At 46.0% G+C, this 25,766-nt stretch overlaps 1 protein-coding gene and 2 long non-coding RNA genes across 8 annotated transcripts; 2 read left to right on the top strand and 1 right to left on the bottom strand.

Annotated features, from left to right (window-relative positions):
- Positions 1–1,763: 1,763 nt before the first annotated feature.
- On the top strand, positions 1,764–20,030 carry LOC126992819 (uncharacterized). 5 transcript variants are annotated; one of them, XM_050851651.1, is made up of 7 exons: positions 1,764–2,061; positions 8,898–9,127; positions 13,623–13,814; positions 14,911–15,073; positions 19,129–19,534; positions 19,615–19,774; positions 19,815–20,030. In XM_050851651.1, the coding sequence occupies exons 1-5, from the start codon at positions 1,918–1,920 to the stop codon at positions 19,207–19,209; spliced, it is 810 nt and encodes a 269-aa protein (XP_050707608.1). In that variant the 5' UTR covers positions 1,764–1,917; the 3' UTR covers positions 19,210–19,534; positions 19,615–19,774; positions 19,815–20,030. The 5 variants fall into 5 exon arrangements, with proteins under 5 accessions (XP_050707608.1, XP_050707607.1, XP_050707609.1 ...); XM_050851650.1 differs by lacking the exon at positions 19,815–20,030 and having other exon boundaries at positions 19,615–19,808; XM_050851652.1 differs by lacking the exon at positions 19,815–20,030 and having other exon boundaries at positions 19,129–19,494; positions 19,615–19,808.
- LOC126992820 (uncharacterized) lies at positions 14,338–23,115 on the bottom strand. 2 transcript variants are annotated; one of them, XR_007747097.1, is made up of 4 exons: positions 22,820–23,115; positions 16,424–16,675; positions 14,803–14,986; positions 14,338–14,495 (listed from the first exon to the last, which is right to left on the bottom strand). It is a non-coding gene; the product is annotated as an uncharacterized LOC126992820 (long non-coding RNA). The 2 variants fall into 2 exon arrangements; XR_007747096.1 differs by lacking the exon at positions 16,424–16,675 and having other exon boundaries at positions 22,820–23,045.
- Positions 23,116–23,480: 365 nt separating this feature from the next.
- LOC126992821 (uncharacterized) lies at positions 23,481–25,330 on the top strand. Its single transcript, XR_007747098.1, has 3 exons — positions 23,481–23,620; positions 24,067–24,730; positions 25,264–25,330. It is a non-coding gene; the product is annotated as an uncharacterized LOC126992821 (long non-coding RNA).
- Positions 25,331–25,766: the final 436 nt, after the last annotated feature.

Raw genomic sequence — 25,766 nt, forward strand, 5'->3', positions numbered from 1 at the left:
GCATACGATCATTGGTTCTTTCTCCTTTATGAAATCTTGCAGTTCCAATTTACTAGTTATTAATCCATCTACATTTGTATACATCACTCTTAAACATTTACTCTTATCTATCTTTTCTAACTTTCGTTCTTCTTTATCCTCTCTCTTGTGTACCACTTTCTGACTCGGTCCCCTACTATTCTCCAAAAAAATATCTCCTTCCACAGATCTTTCATTATTCTTCTCCTTCGCCTCTGCTAGTAGTTCGTTCCATTTCCTTCTTTCTTCTTCATTTATATTTTTCTTTATATGTATATATCCTTGCAATCTTCTGTTTCCTTTAATTTAGTTGTTCTGTACAAAATATCCTCAGCCGCCTTCTGTGATCTTAACTTTATTTTTATTGGCCTGGTCTTTCCTTCTGTGTAAGGACCCATCCTGTGGATTTCCTCCACCTCTTCCTGAAGACTTTGTTGCTCGTCATCATTTAAATTTTTTAGTAGGTCCTTAATTGATTTCAATTCCTCTTTATCTCTTTTAGGCTTATATGTGATCATCTTTTCCTTCAAACCAAATACTATCACACTCTTCTTCTTGTCTGCAACTTCCCTGACTAGTTCTTCATTTTTCTTTATTACCTTAACCACTTCCTTTTCTACATCTTCCTTATCTTCTTTCATTTGTTGCTCGATTACCTCTCTTAGATTCACGTTTGCTTTCTCACTCTCCACTTTCCAGGTCTTCATTTCACCCAATACCTCCTCCCTGACTCTTTTCTCCTCCTGGGTGACTAATTACTTTAAACTTTCTGTGTGTGTGTGTGTGTGTGTGTGTGTGCATCAGTGTGTGTGTGTGTGTGTGTGTGTGTGTGTGTGTGTGTGTGTGTGTGTGTGTGTGTGTGTGTGTGTGTGTGTGTGTGTGTGTGTGTGCATCAGTGTGTGTATGTGTGTATTTACCTAGTTGTAATTTTACAGGGCCTGAGCTACACTCGTGTGGTCCCGTCTCCATATCTGTACTTGTCCAATTTTTCCTTAAAGTTGTGCATCAGTGTGTGTGTAAATAATAATAATAATAATAATAGTACTACTAATAATAAACAGTTTATTTAGATGGTTTGCAGCCAAAGGCTGAAAATTTACATGATATTTACATAAATGCATTTGTGTACATAAAATGTAAATATAAATTATATAATATAATATAATACTTGCTGTTTAGTATGTTTACAATGGTGGGGATGGGGCTCTTCCTGTACCTTTCCGTCCTTGCACGGATAGATATCAGTAAGTTGCTGTGTCTAACTGCATGGCGAGAGGGAGGCGCAGTGTCTGGCAGCAGGTCACGGTGGTGCGGGTGATTCAGGAGCTGTTCCGCGCACTTCTGGAGGAGGTGCTGGTAGCGGTCCTTAAGTGTGGGCAGGTGTAGGGTGTCGAGGGCCTCGTCATAGGTGGAGTAAGACGGGCCCAGGGTGAGCCTACACTCATGCCTCTGCACCCTCTCAAGCTGGCGGTGCTGGGTGCTGTTGAGGGAAGGAAAACAGGCTGGGGAAGGGTAAGTGAGCTTGGGGAGGATGAAGGTGTTACAGACTCCCGCCAGCTCACGCGTGGGAGTCCCCAGTGACTTAAACTGCCTCAGAAGGTAGAGTTGACAGGAGGCTGAAGCGATGGTGTGGCTGTCGTGCTCCTTCCAGGTCAAGCGGTTGTCAATGGTGACACCGAGGAGCTTGGTTGTCTCCACCACCTGTGCATCACTGTGTGTGTGTGTGTGTGTGTGTGTGTGTGTGTGTGTGTGTGTGTGTGTGTGTGTGTTTCCTCTTCTTCACCCAACCAGTATCATAACAAACTACATTTCCGGTCCAGCAGTACCGCCTTTCATTACCCATTGGCCTCCTGCTCCTCTGATGCCTGAGTACTACAACCTGACCCTTTCCTGCAGGACATGAGGAGAGTTGAAGCCAAGACGGAGGAGCTGCAGAGGTGCCAGGAGGAGAAGCTAGCTCTGAAGGCCCAGCTTGATGCACTGGGACTCTCTCTGGCCAAGCTGGACATAGCCATAAAGGACAATGAGCTCAGGACCATGGAGGTTTGTCTGAGGGAATCTTGTCTTGTCACCGAGCGAGGATATCAGAACCATGAGCGAGTCTTCTGTAATCACATATGAGTCTTATAATCACATTCTTCTAGAGTCACAAGTGAGTTCTGTAATAACTAATGAGTTTTATAATTGGGAATGACTTCTATAGTGCCCTTGAGCTGCCTCCTGTGCTGTAAGAAAAACAATGGATTGACACACTTACCGATGTCGTAGACCCACACTTATTTTGGGCTGGCGTGGACTTTAGAGTAACTTGCATGTGTGTTTTCTTTAAGGTTGTATCAGTGACATCTCAAGCAATGGACGTCTTTCTCTTTTGATCTTGCGGCGCCCTTGTCCTTAAGCCGCGAATTTTGATAAATCAACCGCTTTGGTGCGAATCGCCCTAACTCCCTTATTTCTGGGGCTTCAGAAAAGTTATTGGTATCACTTGACGGCAAAATGCAAGGGCTATATTTTATAATTAGCAACTGGGCTTAAAAAATTGACTCTAAAGGGTCGAAAATCAAATAAATTCTCAAAAAGAAACAATAAAAAATGTATTTTTGAGTTCCCAACCTTGAAATCCACTCATTTTTTGAGAATTTCAAAAAAGTTATTTAACAAATGATTTAGCCCTGCCAATGTGCTTTCCAAAATGGTGAATGTTTCCCTGCTCCCAGTAGTTTCGTCGCTAGAGCTCGAAACGTAAACCTTGATCCACACCCACCATCACCACCCTGTTGATGCGTCACTGGTCGCCACCGCCGTCCGCCGAACTCCCACCCCGCCCTCCCCTCTCCCTCCCCACCCCATCCTTTCACCGCCTCACAGGAGGTGGAAGGACGGGGTGAGGAGGGACGAGAGGGAGAGGGGCAAGGACCCGGCAGACGACGACCAGTGACGCATCAACAAAGCGATGATGGTGAGTGCGGGGACGCGTCTTTGTTGTGTCAGCGACTCATCAATGCAATGCAGGAATTCTTTCTTTAGAAAACTCCAACTCAAAGGAGTCATCCTTGTCACCAACGGCATCCGCAGTCAAAGGAAGAGGAGGGAGGCAAGCGAGGCGGAGTGGTGGAGGTGAAGGGAGCGGCCGGTGACGGGGGCATGGGGTGAGGAGGGGATTTAAACAAAATGAGAACGTGCGGCCTTGCTGTTTCCGTGTATTATTTATTTATTTTTATTTTTTAAGGTTAGAGTAGCAAAATCCCCAAAATAGGCAGACCTTCCCAGTGTCCAGGAACATAACCCCCCTATTACCATTGTTTCCTATGGGGAAATTATGTTTAAATAATGCGATTTTAAATAACGCGACATCTCCAGGAACGTAACCCTCGCGTTAATCGAGAGGTGACTGTATCTTAAAATGGTTTTAATACAAGATAGTCAACATATTGAAGTGTTCATATATGAATTTTTATGCAGATATTTTAGTTTTTGTGGCGTCAGGAAGGTTTTTCATCGCGTCGCGTGAAATGAGTCAGATTTGGTGAATTTTCGTCGCGACTTACGGTCGAGCTCGAGCGAAAACTACTGAAGCTAGGAAGGCGTGCTTGATGGCAAATGAAAGCTCTTTTAATACAGATTAATAATCAGAAAAGAAAAATTGGAAAACATTAAATAAATAAAAAAGTTATAAGCAAAAAAACTAAGATGTGTCCAAATCGCTGTGAAAGGGACGAAAAACAGACTATTTTGTGACGGCTCAACGACAAACTTAGAATGGAGCTATCAAAACATCCTTCAAGCTGGTCAGACTACATTGTCAAGAGGGGCTACATGCTCAATTACAGCCTTCTAGAGGCAATAGCAAGGCCACACTAGACAAAAACGGCAAAATGCCTGGCGTTCGTCAAAATCGCTCTCGACAAGGTTTATGTTTTGAGCTCTAGCGACGAAACTACTGGGAGTAGGGATATGTTATGCACTATTTTGGAAAGCACATTGGCAGGGCTAAATCATTTGTTAAATAAGTTTTGTGAAATTCTCAAAAAATGGGTACTCAATGGGAACTCAAAACTTTTGAGTCAATTTTTGAGCCCAGTCGCTAATTATAAAATATAGCCCTTGCATTTTGCCGTCAATTGACACTAATATCTTTTCTGTTGCCCCAGAAATAAGGGAGTTATGGCGATTCACACCAAAGCGGTTGATTTTTCAAAATTCGCGGCTTAAGGACAAGGCTGGAGCAAGTGTCTGTTCCATATGTACAAGTTTCACTGGTTTTATGTATGATGCTCCACTTGACAGTTTTTTTTTTTCTTTTTTCCCTACAGCAAAGGTGACAGCTCAAGGGCAAAAAAAGAAAACAATAATGAAAAAAAAGCCTGCTACTTGCTGCTCCCACAAAAAGAGTTCAGAGGAGTGGCCGAAAGAGAGGTCAATTTTGGGAGGAGAGGTGTCCTGATACCCTCCTCTTGAAAGAGTTCAAGTCGTAGGCAGGAGGAAATACATATGAAGGAAGGTTGTTCCAGAGTTTACCAGCGTGAGGGATGAAAGAGTGAAGATGCTGGTTAACTCTTGCATAAGGGGTTTGAACAGTATAGGGACGAGCTTGAGTAGAAAGTCGTGTGTGGCGAGGCCGCGGGAGGGGGGGAGGCATGCAGTTAGCAAGTTCAGAAGAGCAGTCAGCGTGGAAATATCGACAGAAGATAGAAAGAGAGGCAACATGGCGGTGGATTTTAAGGGGTAGAAGACTATCAGTAAGAGGAGGAGAACTGATGAGACGAAGAGCCTTAGACTCCACTCTGTCCAGAAGAGCTGTGTGAGTGGAGCCTCCCCACACGTGAGATGCATACTCCATATGAGGGCGGACAAGGCCCCTGTATATAGATACCAACTGTGCAGGGGAGAAGAACTGGCGGAGACGGTACAGAACGCCCAACCTTGAGGAAGCTGATTTAGTGAGAGAGGAGATGTGAAGTTTCCAGTTAATATTTTGAGTTGAGGATAGACCGAGGATATTTAATGTTAAAGAAGGTGACAGCTGAGTGTTGTCGAAGAATAGGGGATAGGTGTTTGGAAGATTGTGTCAAATTGATTGGTGGAGAAATTGAGTTTTTGAGGCATTGAAGGACACAAGGTTCCTTTTACCCTAATCAGAAATGATAGCAAGGTCTGAGGTTAAGCGTTCTGCAGCCCCCAGTCTGGAGTCATGTACTACCTGTTGTGATGGTCTTCTGTTGAAAGAAGTTGAATAATGCAGAGTGGAGTTGTCAGCATATGAGTGGATAGGACAGTTTGTTATGGAAAGAAGATCATTGATGAATAACAGGAAGAGAGTGGGTGATAGGACAGAGCCCTGTGGAACACCACTGTTGAGAGATTTAGGGGAAGAACAGTGACCGTCTACCACCGCAGAGATAGAACGGCCAGAAAGGAAACTGGAGATAAAGGAACAGAGAGAGGGATAGAATCCGAAAGAGGGCAGTTTAGAAAGCAAAGAGTTGTGCCAAACTCTATCGAAGGCTTTTGATATGTCTGGTGCAACTGAGAAAGTTTCACCGAAATGGCTAAGAGAGGATGACCAAGAGTCAGTTAAGAGAGCAAGAAGATTGCCAGTAGAACGCCCCATATGGAACCCATACTGGCGATCAGATAGAAGGTTAGAAGTGGAAGGGTGCGTTTGAATCTTCTGGGAGTGGGATCAGCCACTGTTCTTCCCCTAAACCCATCAACAGTGGTGTCCTGCTGGGCTCTGTTCTGTTTCCCACTCTGTTGTTCATTAACCCCCATGGCGTCGGAACATTTCCCACCCGTGACCCCCCCCAGCGTCGGCACTTTTCAAAATTCTTTTTTCTCCCATTATGTCAGAAATGCTGAAAAAACATAGGTTTAAGTCATGAAAAGTGTCAAAAATGACATCTGAGTCACGGTGTGTGTCGTAAATTGTCGCGTCGTATATGTACGACGCCGACGCTGGGAAGGTGACTCAGCCTGTGTAGTACATGTACGACGCCGACGCTGTGAGGGTGTGAGGGTTAATGATCTTTCCAAAGCAAACTGTTCTTTCCACTCATTCACCGATGACTCTACTCTGCATTTTTCAGCATCTTTTAACAGAAGATCCTCCCAACATGAATTACATGACAAGTCTGGATGCTACAGAACACTTGACCTTGCTATCATTTCTGAATGGGGCAGGAGGAGCTTCATGTCCTTCAATGCTTCAAAACTCAGTTTCTACAATCTTCCAAACACTTATCCCCATTTTTTCAATAACACTCAGCTGTCACCTTTTTCTACAATATACATTTTCAGTCTATCTTAACCCCATTAACCCCTTCAGCACCGCTCCCGTTTACCCGACCCGGGCCCGTATACCGCTCGCCAGGTCAGGCCAGGTATCACTGAAAGGGTCAGACATGAGGCGCCAGCCTTGTTCCTCCACTGGCTCCATAGTGTCTGAAGACTCATCACTGTCATCTACTAAGTCACTATCACCACTTTCTGAGGCATCATCACTTTATTCTTAGTAGAAGCACCTGGCAGATATTCAGAGCCAGCCTTGGAAGTATATCATAGTGCATCCCCTATCACGTGACGGTGCTGAAGGGGTTAAACCGCAAAAGTTTTTCTCGGGAGATCCCCCATAACGCAAAAGTCTGGAAAATACACTTTGAAACTGAGAAAAAGTCATAAAAGATGTTTTATAGGAAATTTTCTAGGGTGTTGCATTTGGCTGGAATTTCAAGATTCCCCCAAATTTCCAACTTTTTACTGGTGCGACATACAGGAAAATTTATTGAGGAAAAGTTGCTCATTTTATGACGATGGAGTCTGAAAAGTGTAGTTTGTAATCTTTGACCCAGAAATTTGCTGCCTACAGAGCCAAAGTTGTGGTGAAAGTTAAAAAATAGTTTGGTATATTTTTGTATTTTTTTCACGCTGGAATGAATATCATTGAACAAAAGTTGCAGAAAATCCTCCGTGTAACTCAAATGTGGAACCAGATTATGATCTGGACTGACCGTTTGGCTGGAATTGCATGATTCCCCAAAAATTACAACGTTTTATTGGTATGACGCACAAGAAAACTTATTGAAGAAAAGTTGCTATTTTATCACGATGGAGTCTGAAAAATATAGTTTTTAATCTTTGACCCAGAAATTTGCTGCCTACAAAGCCAAAGTTGAAGTGAAACTCAAAAGAATATTTTTTGTAGTTTTTTTCATTCTGGAATGAACCTCATTGAATAAAAGTTTTAGAAAATCATCCGTATAACTCCACTGTGAAATCAGATTATGATTTGGACTGACTGTTTGGCTGGAATTCCATGATTCCTAAAAGAATCCTACTTCCGCTTCCCTCTCCTCTGAACACTCTTGTGAACAAGATATTGGTTCATCTAGAACACCATGTATATCAGTGGAGGTGTCAAGACTACGCTCAGCATGCACACAACGAACAGAAACTGAAGGAAGACCATCAAAATAGATCATCTGAGGGAACATAATTGCTCTGCAGACGCCATGATGCGTAGACAGGAACTGTAGGCTATTTTTAGCACAGAGTCGTGGTATTACCAGGGTAAGGGACAAAATAGGTGCCAGTTAGTCAGTTAGCATCAACAGACATAGTTACGCGAGCCCTTTAGATTCCAGATAGCTTCTTGCTCTCCGGCACTGCATGGTGTCATGCTCGTTGCCCGCGTCTGAAAGAACTATATGACGCCAGCGGCATCATCGTTATTAAGGGGTTGAACTTAAGATTTAACTGGAAACTTCATATCTCCTCTTGCTAAATCAGCTTCCTCGAGGTTGGGCGTTCTGTATCGTCTCCACCAATATTTTCATTCTGACTGCTAACTGCATGCCTCGCCCCCCCCCCCCCCCTCCCATGGCCCAGCTACACTTATCCCTATTTCATCCAAACTCCTTATGCAAGAGTTAATGAGCATCTTCATTCTTTCATTTGCTGATAAACTGGAACAGCCTTCCATTGTCTGTGTTTCATCCTGTCTGTGACTTGTACTCTTTCAAGAGGAGAGTATCAAGACACCACCCATACTTGACATTTTCTGGCCCCTCATTCTTTTCCTTTTACTGGAGCAGTGCCCAGCAGGCTTTTGTTGTTGTTCTTTGCCCTTGAGCAGCCTCCCATGCTGTACACAAGAAAATGGATTTCTCTTTTTAACCCGGTAGCAGCGGGGATCATGTTTCTTAATGGTCCCTCTAAGCGAGAAAAATGAGAAAAAATCACCCTCACACAAACCATTTCATAATATATATCAAAGCATTTGTGATCAGATTATGTATCATTATTTTTGGGGTTTATATCATGGCACAAATTTGTCCCGTCGTCGCTGCTACCGGGTTAATTGCACCTTGTTGGTTGTGGTTCTGAAGGTTCCAGTGAGTTGTGGCACTGTTCTGTGTTTGTGTCATGCATGTGCCTCCTGTATTATCCACAGTATTAGACTATTAACGAGAATACTGCAGACTGTACCACCAGTGATCTTACTTCACTATGAGACAGACACACCTCCACCTTCCTGTCCCACCATCTCTTTGTCATGTGAACCACTCACTTCTTGCTACCACTTTCTCCCTTTTTTCCCGGTGATCTGTGTGTCTGTCTGCCTTGGGAACTTCCTCCAAGGGGTTGGCCACAGAGAAAATGTCTCCAGCTCTGTCAACTCTCTCCCTCCATTACTTGTCCATTGATCCATTGCACCCTTGATGTCCTCTCCCCAGACCCCTATACACACTTGACAAAGTCATCCTCTTTCAGTCACACCAGGCATCTCAACCATCTCAGAATGCCTTGCTTCACTCATCAACCACTCAATTTACCATAAGCCAGAAATTTGTCCCCAAGGCATGATGTCCCTTCTTCACCAGGCTGGCAGTGAGAAGCAGAGGCTGGAGGGCCTTGTGATCCAGGCCAGCGAGGAACAGGAGATCAAGAAGAGGGACGAGAAGTTGGCAGTGCTCAAGGAGGACAACCAGAAGAAGAAGGATCATCTGGCCCAGCTGCAGCAGAGAGTCAGCTTCATCAATACAACCAAGGAGAAACTGGACAAGCTCATAGCAATGCTGCGAGAGATCCAGCAGGAAAAGTCAAAGGAGAAGTAAGTGAGGTCTATATTTACAATTGTTTGTTTCATTTGCTTTGTTTTCAGATTTCCCTTCTCTGCCAGAATGGGAAGAATGGAGTCGTCCTTCTCTTTTTCTTTGATCGCCTCCCTGGATTGAGGTCGATGGCATTTATGAACCTTCTCCAGGTAGTTGTGTCCATTGCATTGCCCTTTGCTGCTCTCATTCCTTGTACCTCCCTCTGAAGTCCTTGCCTCTGCTGTGCTCTGCCCAGCCATCCTCTTCCCTCAACAGCTGCTTCCTGCCCCTTGTTGTAGCCTCCTTGTCTCCTCTCACCACAACAAACTCATTCAGAATCAGAGTAAAAACCATTAAACTAATAGTCATTCACTCATGGCTTCCAGACTTTTACTCCTAGTTGTTTATGCAGGGGAGGGGGAGGGAAAAGAGGCAGAAAAGGTTATGAAAATGAACCTCCCTAATGTCCTTGCAGTCAGGCAGAAGAATTGTGTTTATAAATTCAGAATAAATTTCAGAATCTACATGATGAGGATGAAGGATGTACAGAGGAAGCAAATGGTATGCTGACTAAACTATACTGGAAGCAGCACTAGAAATAGGAACACTATGACCTGCCCAGGCAAGACTGTTATGCTGGGATCACACATCTGTGATTTTGCCTCTGCGACTCGCTGCGATTCTGAAAATGGGAAAAGAGTGGTGAAATCACAATCTACTACGCTCTCGCTGCAACAGTTGTAACAGGAATTGCAGGGAGTCTTTCTGAAGCATAGCAGAGTCGCCACGTATCGTGGGTGATTGCACGATGCGGCCACTGCTGCGATTTGTTTTGGGATGTTCGTAATAGATCGCAACTGCCTCTGCGATTCCCATATCGCTCAACTCAACGCAGCGTGATCGCAGTGTGAACGCAGTGAAAGCTCAGCACACTGTGACTCGGCAGCAATATTGCTGCAGTGATTGCAGTGGCCTGCGACAAATCGTTGGCAAATCTAGCAACTTTCTCATCGCAAGATGTGGCGACGAGGTATCGCAACGACATCTCCTATAAATAAACTGGGCGAGCGACGCTCCCTCGCTGAGACTCCACACTGCCGTGCTCCGGTGATGACTGCCTCTCCCTCTGGCAACCACCACTCCCAACCACAGCGTGCCACACAACGTCTTGTCTCCTTCAGGACGCCTACATCATGCCGAAGGAGAAGAAGGACAGCAACCCCTCCCAGAAGACTAAGAAGACCAAAGTCTCACCACCAGCCCCCACACCTACCAATCCACCAAGGCCCTAACCACCGCCATCATCGTCAACATCGTTTAACACACCCTCAACACTTGACGACCAGCCTGCTATGGAAGTAATCGAGAATCCACAAGAGGTGATACATGCGCTGCCAGCTCCTCCACCCCCACCAGTGCCTGTTTTACAGGAACAAAAGTCCGATCCGGAGTGGCTGTCCAACCAGATAGTGAGGAGGAGGGCGCCGACAAAGAAGAAGAAGAATCAGAGGGCCAGGCGGCATGTGAAATGAGGAAGAGACTGCTGTCCCTGCCGGCAGGGGTTGAGAGGGAGCTGGGGGGGAATGGTTGCAGGAAAACACTTTCCTGTATGACCAGGGGCTGGCAGACTACAAGAACACTGTAAAAAAAAAAAAAAAAAAAAAAAAGTTTTAAAAGAAAAGGCCTCCTCCCTCAACCCACCCCAACAGGTGGTTAGGATTAACCCCTTCACTACAGCCGGGCCAAAACAGCGCCCCGCGGCGTATCCGGGATCGCCACGCGCGCCAAATTTCAAACGTCGCTATTGAATATAACAAGTTTTCAGCCACAAACTCAACATAATCATCCTGTATTATATATGAAAACATGCAGAATTAAATGGTGCACATAAAGAAACTTAAATTAATTGATGATTTTGAGATGTAAGCATAAATATAGAGATAAAATAACTCGTACATTGGCTAAAGCGAGCCTGGACGCAGTATGCACGTCCTCGGATGTGGTACGGGGCATGCAAGGACTCAGTATATGCGTCCTTGTGTTGAAGGGGTTAATTGCAGTACATTGTTGTGAAGTTGAACTGGAAATGAGAGCCAGTCAAGCAGCAGTCTTCATCCACTGCAATAATCGTGCATGCGTCGCAGGTGCTCACGATGTGCTTGCGATGAATCCCTGCACGAGTTTGTGATAATTGCAGTGAGCTGTGACACGCACTCAATCTTTCCTTGCTTCGCGGGCAATGATTGCAAAGGTCTACGACTAATGGAGCGGAGATTGAGCACACGGCGTGATGGATCGCGAGATCTTTCTTGTCGCAACAAATCGCGCTTCTCGGATGGCGAATGAGCTGCGACTCCAACATTTTCGGTATCACAGTGAGTCGCAGAGGCAAAACCGCAGGTGTGTGATCCCAGCATTAGAGACTTAGACAGAGTTATGGTGCAGAGCTGGCTGGCTGCAGCAGGGCACTCCTGGGACTGGCTCAGACAGACAAGCAGGATGGATTGGATGATGGAATATGATTCAGCTTTAACATGTACTTCATATTCTTAATGTATTGCAAACTAATGTATAGTGAATATAAAGCTGCATATTTATAGAATTATATTAATTTCTATGAATTAGAAAAAAATCTAAAGAGAACGACTGAGCCCCAAGTTTGCCGAGGTAAAGGTCATCGTGCACCAAACACCTGAAAGGCTGCACAAGGTGTTACTTTACCCTTGACTTTCCAAGCCACTCCGACTCACTGCTCATAACTGAACACCCGTTTGGAAACTGCAAAGAAAAGCGTATTTTGATTTCTCTGTGTCGGTGCCCATTTCCATCTCAGGAGTCAGTGCCGCCGGGACTTTCAGATCATCACAGTATCTTCTCCAGGCTCCTCAGACACTGCCAATTTATCAGCCATCTTGAAAATAAGGATAATTTTTTGGTGGGCTGTGCAGTGGCTGCCCTGGCCAGGGTCAAACCTGAAGCCCCGTCCAGACGAGGGGCAGTTGCCCGCCGTGCAAACACTATTACCAGATATCATACTGCTTCAACTGTTTTGATGGTGGGAGCAAAGATGACGTCAGGAGCGGGAAAACTACGGGCAAATCATCCAAGTGCCCTTGCTCGTGGGCGAGGCAATACCTGCTGGTTTAATGGTTGGTATAAAGAGAGCATGTTGCCAGACACACGAAGTTAACCTGCGGAACTCCCCTGCAGTCAGTTTCAGATTTCCACTGTACGTACACTTGACGGGAGAACATGTCTGTCCCGTGTGGCAAAGAACAGGTGTGGTCAAGGGAAGCCACTGTGCAATTAATTGACCTATATAAACAGCACCCTTGCTGTAGCCCATGTTGTGCTATCGGCCGCTGCCTGCCCTGGACTGCCCGGTCTGCTATGTGTGCCTGGTAGTGGCAAAAACCCTCCACCAACTGTTCGACCTGGTAACCCTTCTAAACAAGCGAGGAATATACGATCAACGGGCAGTGCCGGGCAGGCAACTGCCCCTCGTGTGGACACAAGTTTGCCCGCCAGTTTTTGCCCGGTGAACGGAGTAGGGACTGTGGCACACAGCAACATCTGGTAGCACTGTTTGTTGCCAGATCTGTTTCCTCATTTATGTGCTTATGACGTCATCCCGCTGCTTAGTATGATGTGGTAACAGTGTTTGCACGGCGGGCAACTGCCCCTCGTCTGGACGGGCCTTAAGCTAGTGGAGCTGTAGCTGGCATGCCAGCCACACCACAGGGAGACTTTTGATGAAGGGGCTTACCACAGATAAGTGTTTTTAGTAAATAGCAGGTCAGCACCATCTTGGCAGTGGGCATGAATAACCAGTAGCAAGAAAGGAAGGAGATAAACAAGAATTTCAATTCCAGGAGACTTTTACAGATTTTACAGCCATTTATTGAGTAAATGTGATTGAAAGTTCCAGAACCAGGTTAGATAAGTTTATGGGCGGGGGCCACAGATGACAGGAATGGGTTGGAAATAGCCGGGTAATTGGAACAGACATTACAGCGATTCATTTAGTTAAAACATGGTTGAAAGTACCAGAACAAGATTGGATAAATTCGTGGATGTGGGCCACCGATGGCAGCGATTGGTTTGAAACAGCTTTCTTTGAATTAGGTGCTTCATTTTAACATCTCCGTGGTGCAGTGGTTACTGTGCCTAACTATGAATCTGTGGGCCAGGGTTCAAATGGCAGGCACACAAGGCACCCAGCTGTTCATTCTCTCTTTCGGGCTGGTGGATAAATGGGTACCTGGGGAAACCTGGGAAGGTAAACTGTAAACTTGTATGTCATGCTGACCCTGTGTCTTCTGTTTGTGTTCTCACCCACCTCAGGCTCAAGGGCCACTTGTACAGAGATGAGAACCGTGGCCATGCACAGCTGATGCTCCCAACTTTATTATCCTTAGCCTCCCACAGTCATGTTTTTGATCAGCCTTGTGACAGGCCCAGTAAGAATAAGATGAAGCGTGTGTAAATATTTACCTCAGTGTACCCTGGCAGGGACATCCAGGCAGTCATCCAGAAGAGGGTCTCCCAAGTCACCGAACTTCAGGAGGAGATCAAGGACCAAGAACAGAGTAATCTGCAATTAACTCAGCAGCTCACAGCCTCAGAAACCAAGCTGCAACACATCCACCAGGCGTGGGACCTCAAGCAGGACAGCCTCAACAAAGAGATCAAGGAGCAGAAACAGTAAGCCTTTATGAAGTTTTCAGTATACAAACCATTTTCCTTTTGCATCTATTTTTGTGACACTGTCCCCTCACACAGCCACCCCTGAATGGAGCGCCGTGGCAGAAGAGGCTCCTCCAGGCTTCCTTGTCTTGGCAGGCCCTCTCACCACACATATCTTTTGCCAACCGACCAACTCACTCTCTCAACTTTTCTATTGCCACGTCTATCTCCTCTACACTTCCCCTTGTAGGTATGATGTGGTTGTTCCACTTGAATCTTTACTTCCATACTGGTCACTTCTCTTTCCTCATGAATTGAGATGCCTTCTCCTCACCTCCTTTGTCTCTTCATTCCCTTTAACACGTCCGCTGCGATTGGCATGGATTTGGCTTTCACTGGTAGCCTGGTAACCCATACTCCCAGGTCTTTCCCTGCCTCTGTGGTGGATAGTGGAGTGTTTCCCATGTGGTATCAGTGTGCTGGATATCCCCTCCCAAGGTGCAGGAATACATTCTTCTATATTAAATTGTAGCAGCCACTCTTTGTTCCATTTCTGTATCCTGGTGATGTCTTCTGGCAGGAAATCCACAGTCAAGGGGTTGAGAAGTGCTCCGTTGCTCCCCTTGCTGTACAAGTATCAGTTGTTCCTCCCAACTTTTTCCAGAGGAGCATTTTGTCCTCCAGATAGGTTTCACCTTCCTGCCAAAAGCAAAGAGCGATGAAGAATTGCACCATTTTATTCCTCGTCATGGCCCGGTGATCCCGTTATTCACTCATGTCTGTGTAAGGTGTAGCAAGTGTTAAGAAAGAACATAAGATTGTCATTTAAGCAATAGTTATGAGGGGTTGTTCCTACCTACACTCAGAATACTGCACTTCCCTACATTGAACTCCATCTGCCATTTATTCGCCCAGTCATACAATCTGTTTAGTTCACCCTGGAGAATACTAGCGTCCTGATCCGACTCAATTACTCTACCGATCCTGGTATCATCTGCAAACTTACCGACATATTTCTCACGATGGCCCGCTGATCATACTGAGGCACCACGGATGTCGGGTGTCCAGTACCCACTCACTGTTGCATAAGGTGAGGCAAGTCTTTTCTCTGCAGGGTTCTCGAGGACCTTGAGCGCAACCAGACGGAGCAGGACATTGTGTGCAAGGAAGTGAGTGATGACGTGGCTGACCTGGACGGGCAGATCAGACAGTCCATGGAGGAGATCCGGAACACCAACATCATGATAAAGAACAACTACAAGCTTATCCTCGATGCTGTATGTACCATTTTACTTATTAATACATTAACTCAAATTCCACTGGTCAGGAAATTCATTGTCGTGCTTTATGCAAACAAGGAATGGAGGCGTAAGGGACAGAGTCAACTTTGCTCTAGTTTGCACTGGGAAAGTCAAGATACACACCACAGGATGAACAAGAAATATGATGCAAGGGAAAAGTGACCTAGTATGTGGTGTGCCAAGGATGAGTTTTCCTTCGCAACTTGTATCTTGTTCTGCCTGAGATGTGTAGCCTTGCCTCTCCTCGTGCAGACTAGATAGAACTGTCTTTGTCCCCCTAATGCTGCAGCTGTAACCCCCAAGACAGAAACATAGCCTGCCTTTCCTTGTGCAGACTAGATAGAACTGTCTTTGTCCCCCTAATGCTGCAGCTGTAACCCCCAAGACAGAAACACAGCCTGCCTCTCCTCGTGCAGACTAGATAGAACTGTCTTTGTCCTCCCAGCGCCTCAGTGATAATGTGTAGCCTACCTTTTCTCATACAAACTAGATATAATTGGCTCTGTCCTTCAAGTGCCTCAGTGATACCCCCCAAGACAAGTGTAGCCTGTCATTCCTTGTTCAAACTAGATATAACTGGCTTTGTCCTTCTAACACCACAGCTGTAACCCCCAAGACAGAAGTGTAGCCTGTCTTTCCTAAACAAAAGAGGGGTTAGGGAGCCATTCCTCCTTCAAGGTGCAGGGGTTCCGTAGGCTTTGCCCTGCACCCGTCACTGACGGCAGGCTCCCTGGATGGAATGCATCAGGGAAGCCTGTCGCGTGGTCGGGCCTCCAGCAAGACATACATTAAAAAGCATATTTAAAAGAAAAGGCTGAGAGCAAACTTGCTTTGCCCAGTGCAGTCCTTTAGCCGCAACAAAGCACCTTGGAGCCTATTGGACCTCGCCAGCTACTCCCTGGACTTCTTTTACCTAAACCTCAACACTTCTCCTTTCATTCTCCGGAATTCTTAAATACTAAATTAGTATTGGCCAACTCTTTTTGTCTCATCCTGAGGTAGGTCAGCAGGTAACTCTCTTGCTTTGATTTAAGTGGTGTTCCTGCCTATTTCCTATATTTTCCCACATGATAAACGTTTAATTGAAAACTAGTCAAGAACTTTGTTGGCTTGAGCAAGTAAGGGCTAAGAGGATGGTGATTCACTGAACCAATCCTAAAAGTACTTAAGTTGGATCATGTAGTGGGGAAAAGTACTTAAGTTGGATCATGTAGTGGGGAAAAGTACTTAAGTTGGATCATGTAGTGGGGAAAAGTACTTAAGTTGGATCATGTAGTGGGGAAAAGTACTTAAACAATGACAGTTGCAAAATCTTGTGAAACAAACCGTTGCAATGCAAGGGAAGCCTGTGTGCAGTGGCAGTCTTAAATTGGTTAATTGTGCTCAGCACCCTTGAGGACTCTGTAGATTTGTGGGATGCATTCAAATGTGAAACTTTTGAAGCTGCAAAGGAGTGCATTGGAGAATGCCTTAGATCAAGGAGTGGCTTTGCCTCGGGGAGATGCTGGAGAATATCGAGATATGCTGCCAAGGAGTCGGGACCACTCTACCACTCGGTTGCGTAGGACTCGAGTTCTCCTGAGGAGAGACAAGAAGAGGTTTGTCAGGGGTCTATCTGAGGATGTCGAAGTCCATTTCAATGCAAATGACCTCCGACCTACCTACCAATCCCTGAAGAGCTCCGCCCCGAGCCTCCCTCACAGGTTAGTGCACCATCTCGCAACTACCATGGCATTACACTGCTAAGTGTGCTAGGCATGGTGCTTGCCTATCTATATCTTATGCACATTCGCACTCAGCTGCTGAAGTTGCAGAGGCCTGAGTAGTCAGGGTTCACCGCTGGTAAGCCAACAAATGACTGTATCCCAGCACTTTGCTTGCTTGTAGAGTGCCGACGTGAGTTTTGAAAGAGCAGGCCTGCAGCTTAGGTTAGTCTCAAGATAATGTAGACACTCTGGGATCTACAGCTCTGTGGGATTCATGCAGGGACCGTTGACTGGCCTGTACTGTGGGACTGAGAATGTTGTGAAGTGTGGGTGTGTGTCCAGCTTCTTCCCTGTGAATATGGGAGTGACGCAGGGCTGCATCCTTGCTCCATCGCCTTTCTAAACACTTGTATGGACTGGGTATTAGGCAAAGTTGTGAGCCAAATTCATTATGGAGCATATATGAGGTCACTGACTTTGTTTTTGTCCACGATGCTGTAATCCTCGCCAAGTCACTTAAGGTTTTGGGGATGGCTCTCAAGGTATTGCATGAGAAGGCCAAGCCTTTGGGACTGCAAGCCTTTAGGACCAAGATGAAGGTACAGGTGTTTGGAGGCTTAACTGCATAAAACTGTCATGCCCCGGGATTTTATTTTTCTATTTCCTCTATTTTCCAACACGTCCTCTGTGTGTATCGAAACACACGAGAAATTAATCAAGATCAGGGTATTCGGCGGCAGCCTGGGATTGAACCCGCGACCAGCGTGACAGGAGAGCCACTCCTTACCGAGTCGGCCAAAGAGGTACCACACTGGCTAAGTGGGTTATGGGAGGCTCGTTCATCAGGCATAGTCGCCGCACTACAACTGTGCTGTCTGTTCATGTGTGTGGCGAGGACCTTGGTAGTGTAGTGCAGAGTAATGGCAGGTCCTGTGGCTTGTTCAATTCTCTTGGTGCCCTGGGTGGAGGGGTGCCCTGGGTGGAGGGGTGCCCTGGGTGAAGGGATGCCCTGGGTGGAGGGGTGCCCTGGGTGGAGGGGTGCCCTGGGAAGGGACAGATGGTGGCCACGGGGCAGACAGTTTTGAAGCGTGGTAATGAGGTAGTTGGTCTGTGCCCCTGGGTGGAGAGGTACTCTGGGTAAAGACGGACCATGGGGGCGGGGCAGACAGATTTGAAGCACTGTAATGAGGTAGTTGGTCCGTGCCCCTGGGTGGAGAGGTACTCTGGGTAAAGACGGACCATGGGGGCGGGGCAGACAGTTTTGAAGCGTGGTAATGAGGTAGTTGGTCCGTGCCCCTGGGTGGAGAGGTACTCTGGGTAAAGACGGACCATGGGGGCGGGGCAGACAGTTTTGAAGCGCGGCAATGAGGTAGTTGGTCCAGCCATGCATCAGAGTGAGGGTAACCACTACAGTGCCCTCTTGAATTTCGCGCAATCCGAGTTTCACGATCCTCGAGTTTTGCGCTTAGTCCTAAATTCTCACTATCCTGATTTTTGTGCATTACCGCCCTGAGTTTCTCGCTGCTCAGACTTTTTTTTTTTTCCTCCCCATCTCCGCCTGTAGCGCTGGTAGGCTTTCTTCAGAGGCCTGGTGGTCGGTCCAAGCCCGTCATGGCGCAACAGTGTCCCACAGGTGATGTTCTGGAAATTTACCCAGTTCTCTGACAGGGTTTGGGTAAACACTCTTGTCCTCCCGTCTTTGAAGCCACCAGGCTCAGGACATTTCAGGAGCCCAAATGTGGAGCCCTCTAAAGCCTAGGTCCCCAACCCAAATGACCTCGAGGGTCGCATTGCCCATTCCCCGTCAGCCCATGGGCCACATCCAAAAAACACCACCACCACCTTTAATATAAAATATGATATATGGTCATCTAGAGCAGGGGAGAGACACTGAAAACTGAATGGCCAAAGAACCCTTATAAATCCGAAAAGTGCGCCATAGTGGACGCTGATTGGCCGGCTTAACAGCGCACGCTCATTGGCTCTCTCAGCACTGCAGAAATTTAAAAAGTTTTAAACCGGTCATGTGCCCACAGTCTGCACCGCGGGCCACAGACACGATCCTGGAGCCCTTCGGCAGGCCGCACCTAATGTTGAATGATGTAAAGTCCTGCAGGCCGCACACCAAGGGTGCTCGCGGGCCGCGGGTTGGGGACCTATGCTCTAAAGATTAAAGGTTACCCCTGGCCTGGGTGTATGGGCTGGTGCCCCATCTGTACCACACAGCTGCTCCCAAAATAAGGGTGTGTTGGGATTTCTTAGTAGGTGAATATAGTCAGAGAAGTGGCAGCAAGTCACCTTGTATCAATGTCTGTTTCCTTACAGATGGAGGAAGGCAACGTTGAGCTGATGTCTGCCCTCACTGAGGCCACCAAGTGTGTGGAGGAGTTTAGGTCTGCAGAGTGACTCCAGTCCTCAGGCGGGCCAAGGCTTCAGAGGATACCAGGCTGAGGATCAATGGGGATTCAGTTCTTACTTCCGGACTTTATATTTTCTAAGGCTTATGGATTTACGCCTTTATATTTCCTAAGGCTTACGGTTATACTATAGTGTTACGTAGTGTTGTCGGGAGCATTTATTGGTGCAGCAGTTACTTGCATCCTGAGTGTTGCAGGGTGTGGCTGTTACTCTGCACTCGTGTACCCAGGCAGGTTTTTACACACCTTTTCAGGCACTTGTGTACCCAGGCAGGTTTTTACACACCTTTTCAGGCACTTGTGTACCCAGGCAGGTTTTTACACACCTTTTCAGGCACTTGTGTACCCAGGCAGGATTTTACACACCTTTTCATGCACTTGTGTACCCAGGCAGGTTTTTACACACCTTTTCAGGCACTTGTGTACCCAGGCAGGTTTTTACACACCTTTTCAGGCACTTGTGTACCCAGGCAGGTTTTTACACACCTTTTCAGGCACTTGTGTACCCAGGCAGGTTTTTACACACCTTTTCAGGCACTTGTGTACCCAGGCAGGTTTTTACACACCTTTTCAGGCAATCATGTACCCAGGCAGGTTTTTACACACATTTTCAGGCAAGGTATTTTGCTTTCATATCTTCACCTTAGTTTCAGGATGTCATTTTCACTTTTTGTAGATTTTTTGTATATTGCAAACATTTATTTTACTAAACTTCTACAAATTTTGGTGATTTTCCTTCCATACTCTGTCTTTCACTACAGTGGTAATATATGTATATCTCCATAGTAAAACTCTAATGCTAATAATTCAGTTTCATGGCTGCCCATGGCTGCCGCGAAATGTGTGTTGTTTTGTTTTCCTGAACGCTGTTGTAGTCTGAACATTGCCATTGTGGCCTGCCGGGCTTGAGGTGATCTCTTCGCTGATTGGACAGCAGCTTGAGGCAGCCTTGCTCCGGCTCATCTTGAGAGAAACTGGCCCTCCACACTGCATCTTGCCACTTTTTTCTGTAGCTCAGCTCACACTTCTGCCTTGCAACTCTTACTTGGTGCCTTCTTCAGTGGACGGGAGAATAAGAGTGGACTGTGGATGGCTTGAAAAAACAAATTTTTAACTACAAAATAAGACACTATTTGAAGTCTGTCTCTTATATAAATGTTTCTAGTGCTTTATATTCCTATTTTTCATCAGATTGTTAAGGTAGTGCAAAAATAAACTTGCAGGTTACAGACAATGTTCTGAACACGGTGGCATCACCAGACTTTGAATTCATTGGGAGGGAAGGGAATTGTGCACATTTAAAAAACAACTTGTAGGTGCAGCTCTCAGCATGTCATGTTTGCTTGGTAATGATTTTTTAATACATTCGTAATTCACTTTTATGCTATTATTAACTGATGAAGAAACTAAATATTGCATTACATAAGTGAGCTACAAAATCAATATCAATGGGGGCATACGCCGGGGGGTGCATCGCCTCGCCCACCCTACGGCGCAGAGCCCAGGGGTCCCTTTAGGCGAGTCTCATGCAGGCCCCCTTCTCATCCCAAGTACCTCCTGGAAGGAACCATCGACTTCCTCTGCGGGTGCCCCCATGGCCTTCCTTCCCTCATACACTCTTCACAAATTCATTCTCCCCCATTCTCATCATGTGTCCAAACCATCTCTGCGTACCACCCACTCCACCACTCCACAATCCACTCCCTTCACTGTCAACCCATACCAAACCCCTCACACACACTTCCATTACTTCCTCCATGCCATCCTGACACACCACACGCACCTCTTGTACAACTCATTTCCACTGCACGTATTCTTGATTGCTGCGCTGCACTCCATGTCCACGTCTCTGATGCATGCGACAGAGTTGGCAGGATAATACTGTTCCTTGTTCCCCTCTTTACCGCCATGCTCACACTTCTTCCTCTCACAACTCTCCCCAATGCACCCACCACCTGTCTGCCCTTCACTGCTCTTTCCCTCACCTCACCTTCCATGCTTACATACAACTGTCCTTAAATATTTCAACTCGGTCACCTCCATTCTCTCCTCCACTAACCTTATCTTACATTTTGTCGTGCTCTCTGCTTTGCTCTAACTCTGTATGGCTTTGCAATATCAATGACCTGCTCTCTCGCCCTCTCAAATACCATAACCTTGCGCTTTCCAGCATTCACTCAGCTTCCTCCTCTTACACACCCTGTCAAATGCATCCACTATCCTCTGTAGTGTCCCCTCATTCTCTGCCAACAGTACTGTATCATCTGAAAACAGGTCCGCCACCAATGACTCCTCTGTACCTCTCACTTTCTGCCTTGTACCAAGTTCCCCCACTCTGGCTTTCATTTCTCTCACAGAACCGCCCATGTACAGTTACTTTCTTCATCCTCTCATTTAAAACCCTGCCATACACTTTTCCTGCCACTCTGAGTAGACTTATTCCCCTGTAACTATTAGTCACCTCTGCTTCCTTTCCCTTTGTACAGCAGCACAACACTAGCCTTTCTTCAACCCTCAGGCACCTCACCCTGTTCCTGTTCCTGTTACATATCCATAATATCCATTCCACAACTACACCTCCTCCATACTTCAGCCGAGTGGCCTAAGACTACCCACACGCTGTCCTGAAGACCCGGACTCTAGAAGAAACCGTCTAAGTGAATCAAGAATGAGTTCCGGGGCACAGCATGAGTGAGGAATAAATGGCGCCACTATAAAAATTGCCTGTGCCATGATGGGGTTGGGCCGACCACTAGGCCCCTGAAGAAAGCCAACCGGTGCTAGAGGCGAAGTTGTTAAAGAATAATAATAATAATAATCTGTTATGCCATCAGCTCCAGGGGCCTTTCCTACCTTTAACTTCTTCTTTGCCTCCTCTATCTCACCTCTCTCCAGCCTCCCCTGTGGATCTGGCCGCCCTACACTGATCTTTATTCCTACACTGCTCACTTCCGCTCTCCCTCCCACACTCTTATTCATTACAGTTTCCTCTTTCCACACCTCCCTTATCTCCTTATTCCCCTCACAAGCACCCATCTCTCCTCTTCATGCTACAAATGTCACTCTTTCCTCCCCTATTTCACTTTTATCTTCTTTCCAGCAAAGTTTTTTGTTCTGGTATTTTGGTGATATTTTCCTACCCAAATCCTCATCCACTCTCTTTACTTCCCTAACCAACTTCTTGCTCTCCCTGTACTTCCTCTCCCATCTCTCTCGCCGCCTCCATCATATTTCTCTCTAACATTTTCTTGTAGTTCCTTCTGTTCTCCTCAACTGCCTCTTTCTATCTCATCTGTCCACCACACACTCCCTTTCTTTCCTTTTCCACACGACCAATACCTGACCACTGAACTCAAACACCTGATTCACTCCCACACTGCAGAGGACCTACCACTGACAGCACAGTCTGGCCAACACCATGAATCCAAGAGAAACCTTCCAGATTAATGAAGACCAAACTACATATGTAAACCTTATATGTCAGTAACACTCCTTCCCAGATGATCAGTCACTAGAACTACCAAGCCTATCAATGAAACCAGAGGACAAACCTGCCTCTAGCTTTGTATAAATGAAGTACCCACTGTCTTCTGGCGTACCTGGCACCTCAGGCCGCCTCCTCTTGGGATGACACTAGACTGACTTCCTCCTCCAGTCTTGTCTTCAGGGTTTTGTAATGACTGTAGACTGACTGACTGACTTCCTCTTTCAGCCTTCTGGGTTTTGTAATTTCATCTTCGTCTTCTCCTGGTTGTCCCTGAGAAGGCCTGAAATGAACCAAAAAGGAAACCAATACAAGTTCACACAGGGAACAAGATATATAAATGCATAGGGAACTAGAAGATACTTGGGAATATATACTTATTTTATGCATAAGAAAGAAAATAGACAAAGCAATACTTCCAAGACTGGAGAGCAAGACAATACATTCTCCCCTTCTTCTCCCCCCCCCAAAAAAAAGGAAAATTCTAAACCCTTTCACTAAGTTGTGGGGTCACTGGGCTGGGACGAGGCACTCAGAACAACGACACTTGTCAACCACAGAGTCTTAGAGTGAAGCATCTTATTGGTGGGTTATGTGGAGTGAGTGGAGGTAGTGGTGTAGGTGGAAGGTAGAACAGTTAACCCGTTCACTGCGGTTGGCACAGATTTCGCCTTCACTGGTATCCTGGCGGCGGATGCTCAAACGGTCGTATCTCAACATTTGGTCCTAAATCCGCCATTGTGGTCGCAAGTGCTGCCCCGTGCGATGTTCAAAAAACGTCCTAGACGCCATCTTGTGCCCCTCAGCCTGACTGCTCGGGAGCGGGGCTAGATCCGACCAGTTTCCGTCCTAACCCGTCGCCATTGAAGAAGTGTTTCCGCCTCATCCACATCTCCACCTCTATACACAATATAAGGTACGTGTTTGAGCTCCTACCTTTGTATAGCTTTACATTAAGGTGGCAAGAGTCACATGAAGGACAATTACGATGATATGTGGGCTGGTTATGGAGAAATAAGGTAGGGCACATGAGGCAGTGGTGTGGGTTGTTTTCATCAATATTTCTTAATCCCATGGAGTTCTTAAAGCTTCCATGCATATGAATATTGTTGTTTGAGCGTAGCAAGAGTCACATGAAGGACAATTACGATGATATGTGGGCTGGTTATGGAGAAATAAGGTAGGGCTCATGAGGCAGTGATGTGGGTTGTTTTCATCAATATTTCTTAATCCCATGGAGTTCTTAAAGCTTCCATGCATATGAATAGCGTTGTTTGAGCGTAGCAAGAGTCACTGGGGCTGGGAAGGGCAGGGTGTTGTTCTACTTAATTCTAGTAATGTGGTTATTTCTGTGTTTCACAGATGGAGTATGTTGCGGTATACGTTTTCAGTCGCAGACTGCGCAGAGAAAGGAGATATCGGGACCCACTTGACCCACTACACGTTAGTGATGAACATCTGTTGCGGGTGTATAGATTTCCCCGTCAAGAAATCATCAGGCTCTGTGATGAGCTGCGTCCCCACCTGGAAAGGAGAACCAGGAGGGCACATGCACTCCCAACTCACACCCAGGTTCTGGCTGCACTAAGGTTTTTTGCAAGTGGCAGCTTCCAAACTGTTATTGGAGACACTGTTGGAATGGACCAATCAAGTGTTAGTAGGGCCATTGACAAAGTAACTCAAGTACTTTGTGTAAAGGCCAGTCAAGAGATAAAGATGCCAACCACAGCAATAGATATCAACAGAGCTATGCAGGACTTCAGACGCACTGGTAACTTTCCAAGAGTGATAGGTGCCATTGATGGAACCCACATTCGCATCAAGGCCCCAGAGGAAAATGAAGAGATTTATGTCAACCGGAAACAATTCCACTCCCTAAATATACAGGCTGTGGGTGACACCAACAACAAGATCATCAGCTACGACACCAGTTACCCAGGGAGCACACATGATTCCTTTATATGGAGACACTGTGCCCTTAAGCAGCGGTTCCTTGCTGGTCATTTTGGAGATGCTCTTTTAATAGGTATGTTTCCTTATATATTCCATGTAATTCTATCAAATTACCTGTGCTTTCGTACCACATGCCTACATGTTCAGATTTTTGCCTGCATAGAAGAAACCTCATAATTGTATATTATATCTTGTGATTACATGTTAATGAATGTTAACCTTCTAGACATGTCATATTGTTATGATAACAAAACTCTTAGTAGAACTGCATATGACATTAAAATTTTTAACATAGTTTTCATGCATTTCGTAGTGGAAAGACTGTCTCACATAACACTACATTGTCAATGCCACATCATGTTACTCATCAAGCTCGTCTATACATGATGTCAACAGTAAATGGTATTATTATGAGGGTCTGGCAGTTCAACAACTTTCTTAGTGATTACAAGCAGCCAGCCACAGTTGGGTTACCATCAGTACAAAAGTAACAAAATATCACTGCAATTTTTTTAGCATTATTGACAACACCAAGGCACAGCTACCCATACTCAAATTGTTCCTATGCTAAATGAATAATGAATTAATGAATTTTCCATTTCACAGGAGACAGTGGGTATCCTCTGGAGCCATTCCTGATGACCCCAGTTGTACACCCGACAACACCTGGGAGGAACGCTACAACCAGAGCCATCGAAGGACAAGATGCATTGTTGAGCGGACGTTTGGGATCCTCAAGTCAAGGTTCAGGTGCCTTCACGAGTCAGGAGGAAGTTTGCAGTACGACCCCGAGAAGACAATGAAGATTGCGACTTCTTGCATGCTCCTGCACAACTACTGTGTGGATCGTCGCATTCCCTATGTTGGTGATCTTGTGCAAGAAGAAGAAGTACCAGTTCAGCCTGTGAGAGACAACAGACAGGTTCCTGGTCAAGTTGTCAGGCAGGAAATTATTAGAAACTTCTTTTCCTGAGTATAGGTAGGCATATATGTAGACCTTGCAGTTATTAATAGATTGCTTTCATATGTAAATGTGCAGAACTCACAGTTGGAGCATAAGAATAAAACAAGAAACCATAATGACCACATGCTCATCTTTCTTGATCTGA

This window comes from Eriocheir sinensis, unplaced genomic scaffold (assembly GCF_024679095.1).
Source record: "Eriocheir sinensis breed Jianghai 21 unplaced genomic scaffold, ASM2467909v1 Scaffold503, whole genome shotgun sequence".
NCBI lineage: Eukaryota > Metazoa > Arthropoda > Malacostraca > Decapoda > Varunidae > Eriocheir > Eriocheir sinensis.

Excerpts from the sequence above, each read along its gene's own strand:
- LOC126992819 (XM_050851651.1), top strand. The coding sequence starts at position 1,918 with ATGAGGAGAGTTGAAGCCAAGACGGAGGAGCTGCAGAGGTGCCAGGAG. Across the intron at positions 13,815-14,910 it reads GAGATCAAGGAGCAGAAACA|GGTTCTCGAGGACCTTGAGC; the intron begins GTAAGCCTTTAT and ends TTTTCTCTGCAG. Across the intron at positions 15,074-19,128 it reads ACAAGCTTATCCTCGATGCT|ATGGAGGAAGGCAACGTTGA; the intron begins GTATGTACCATT and ends GTTTCCTTACAG.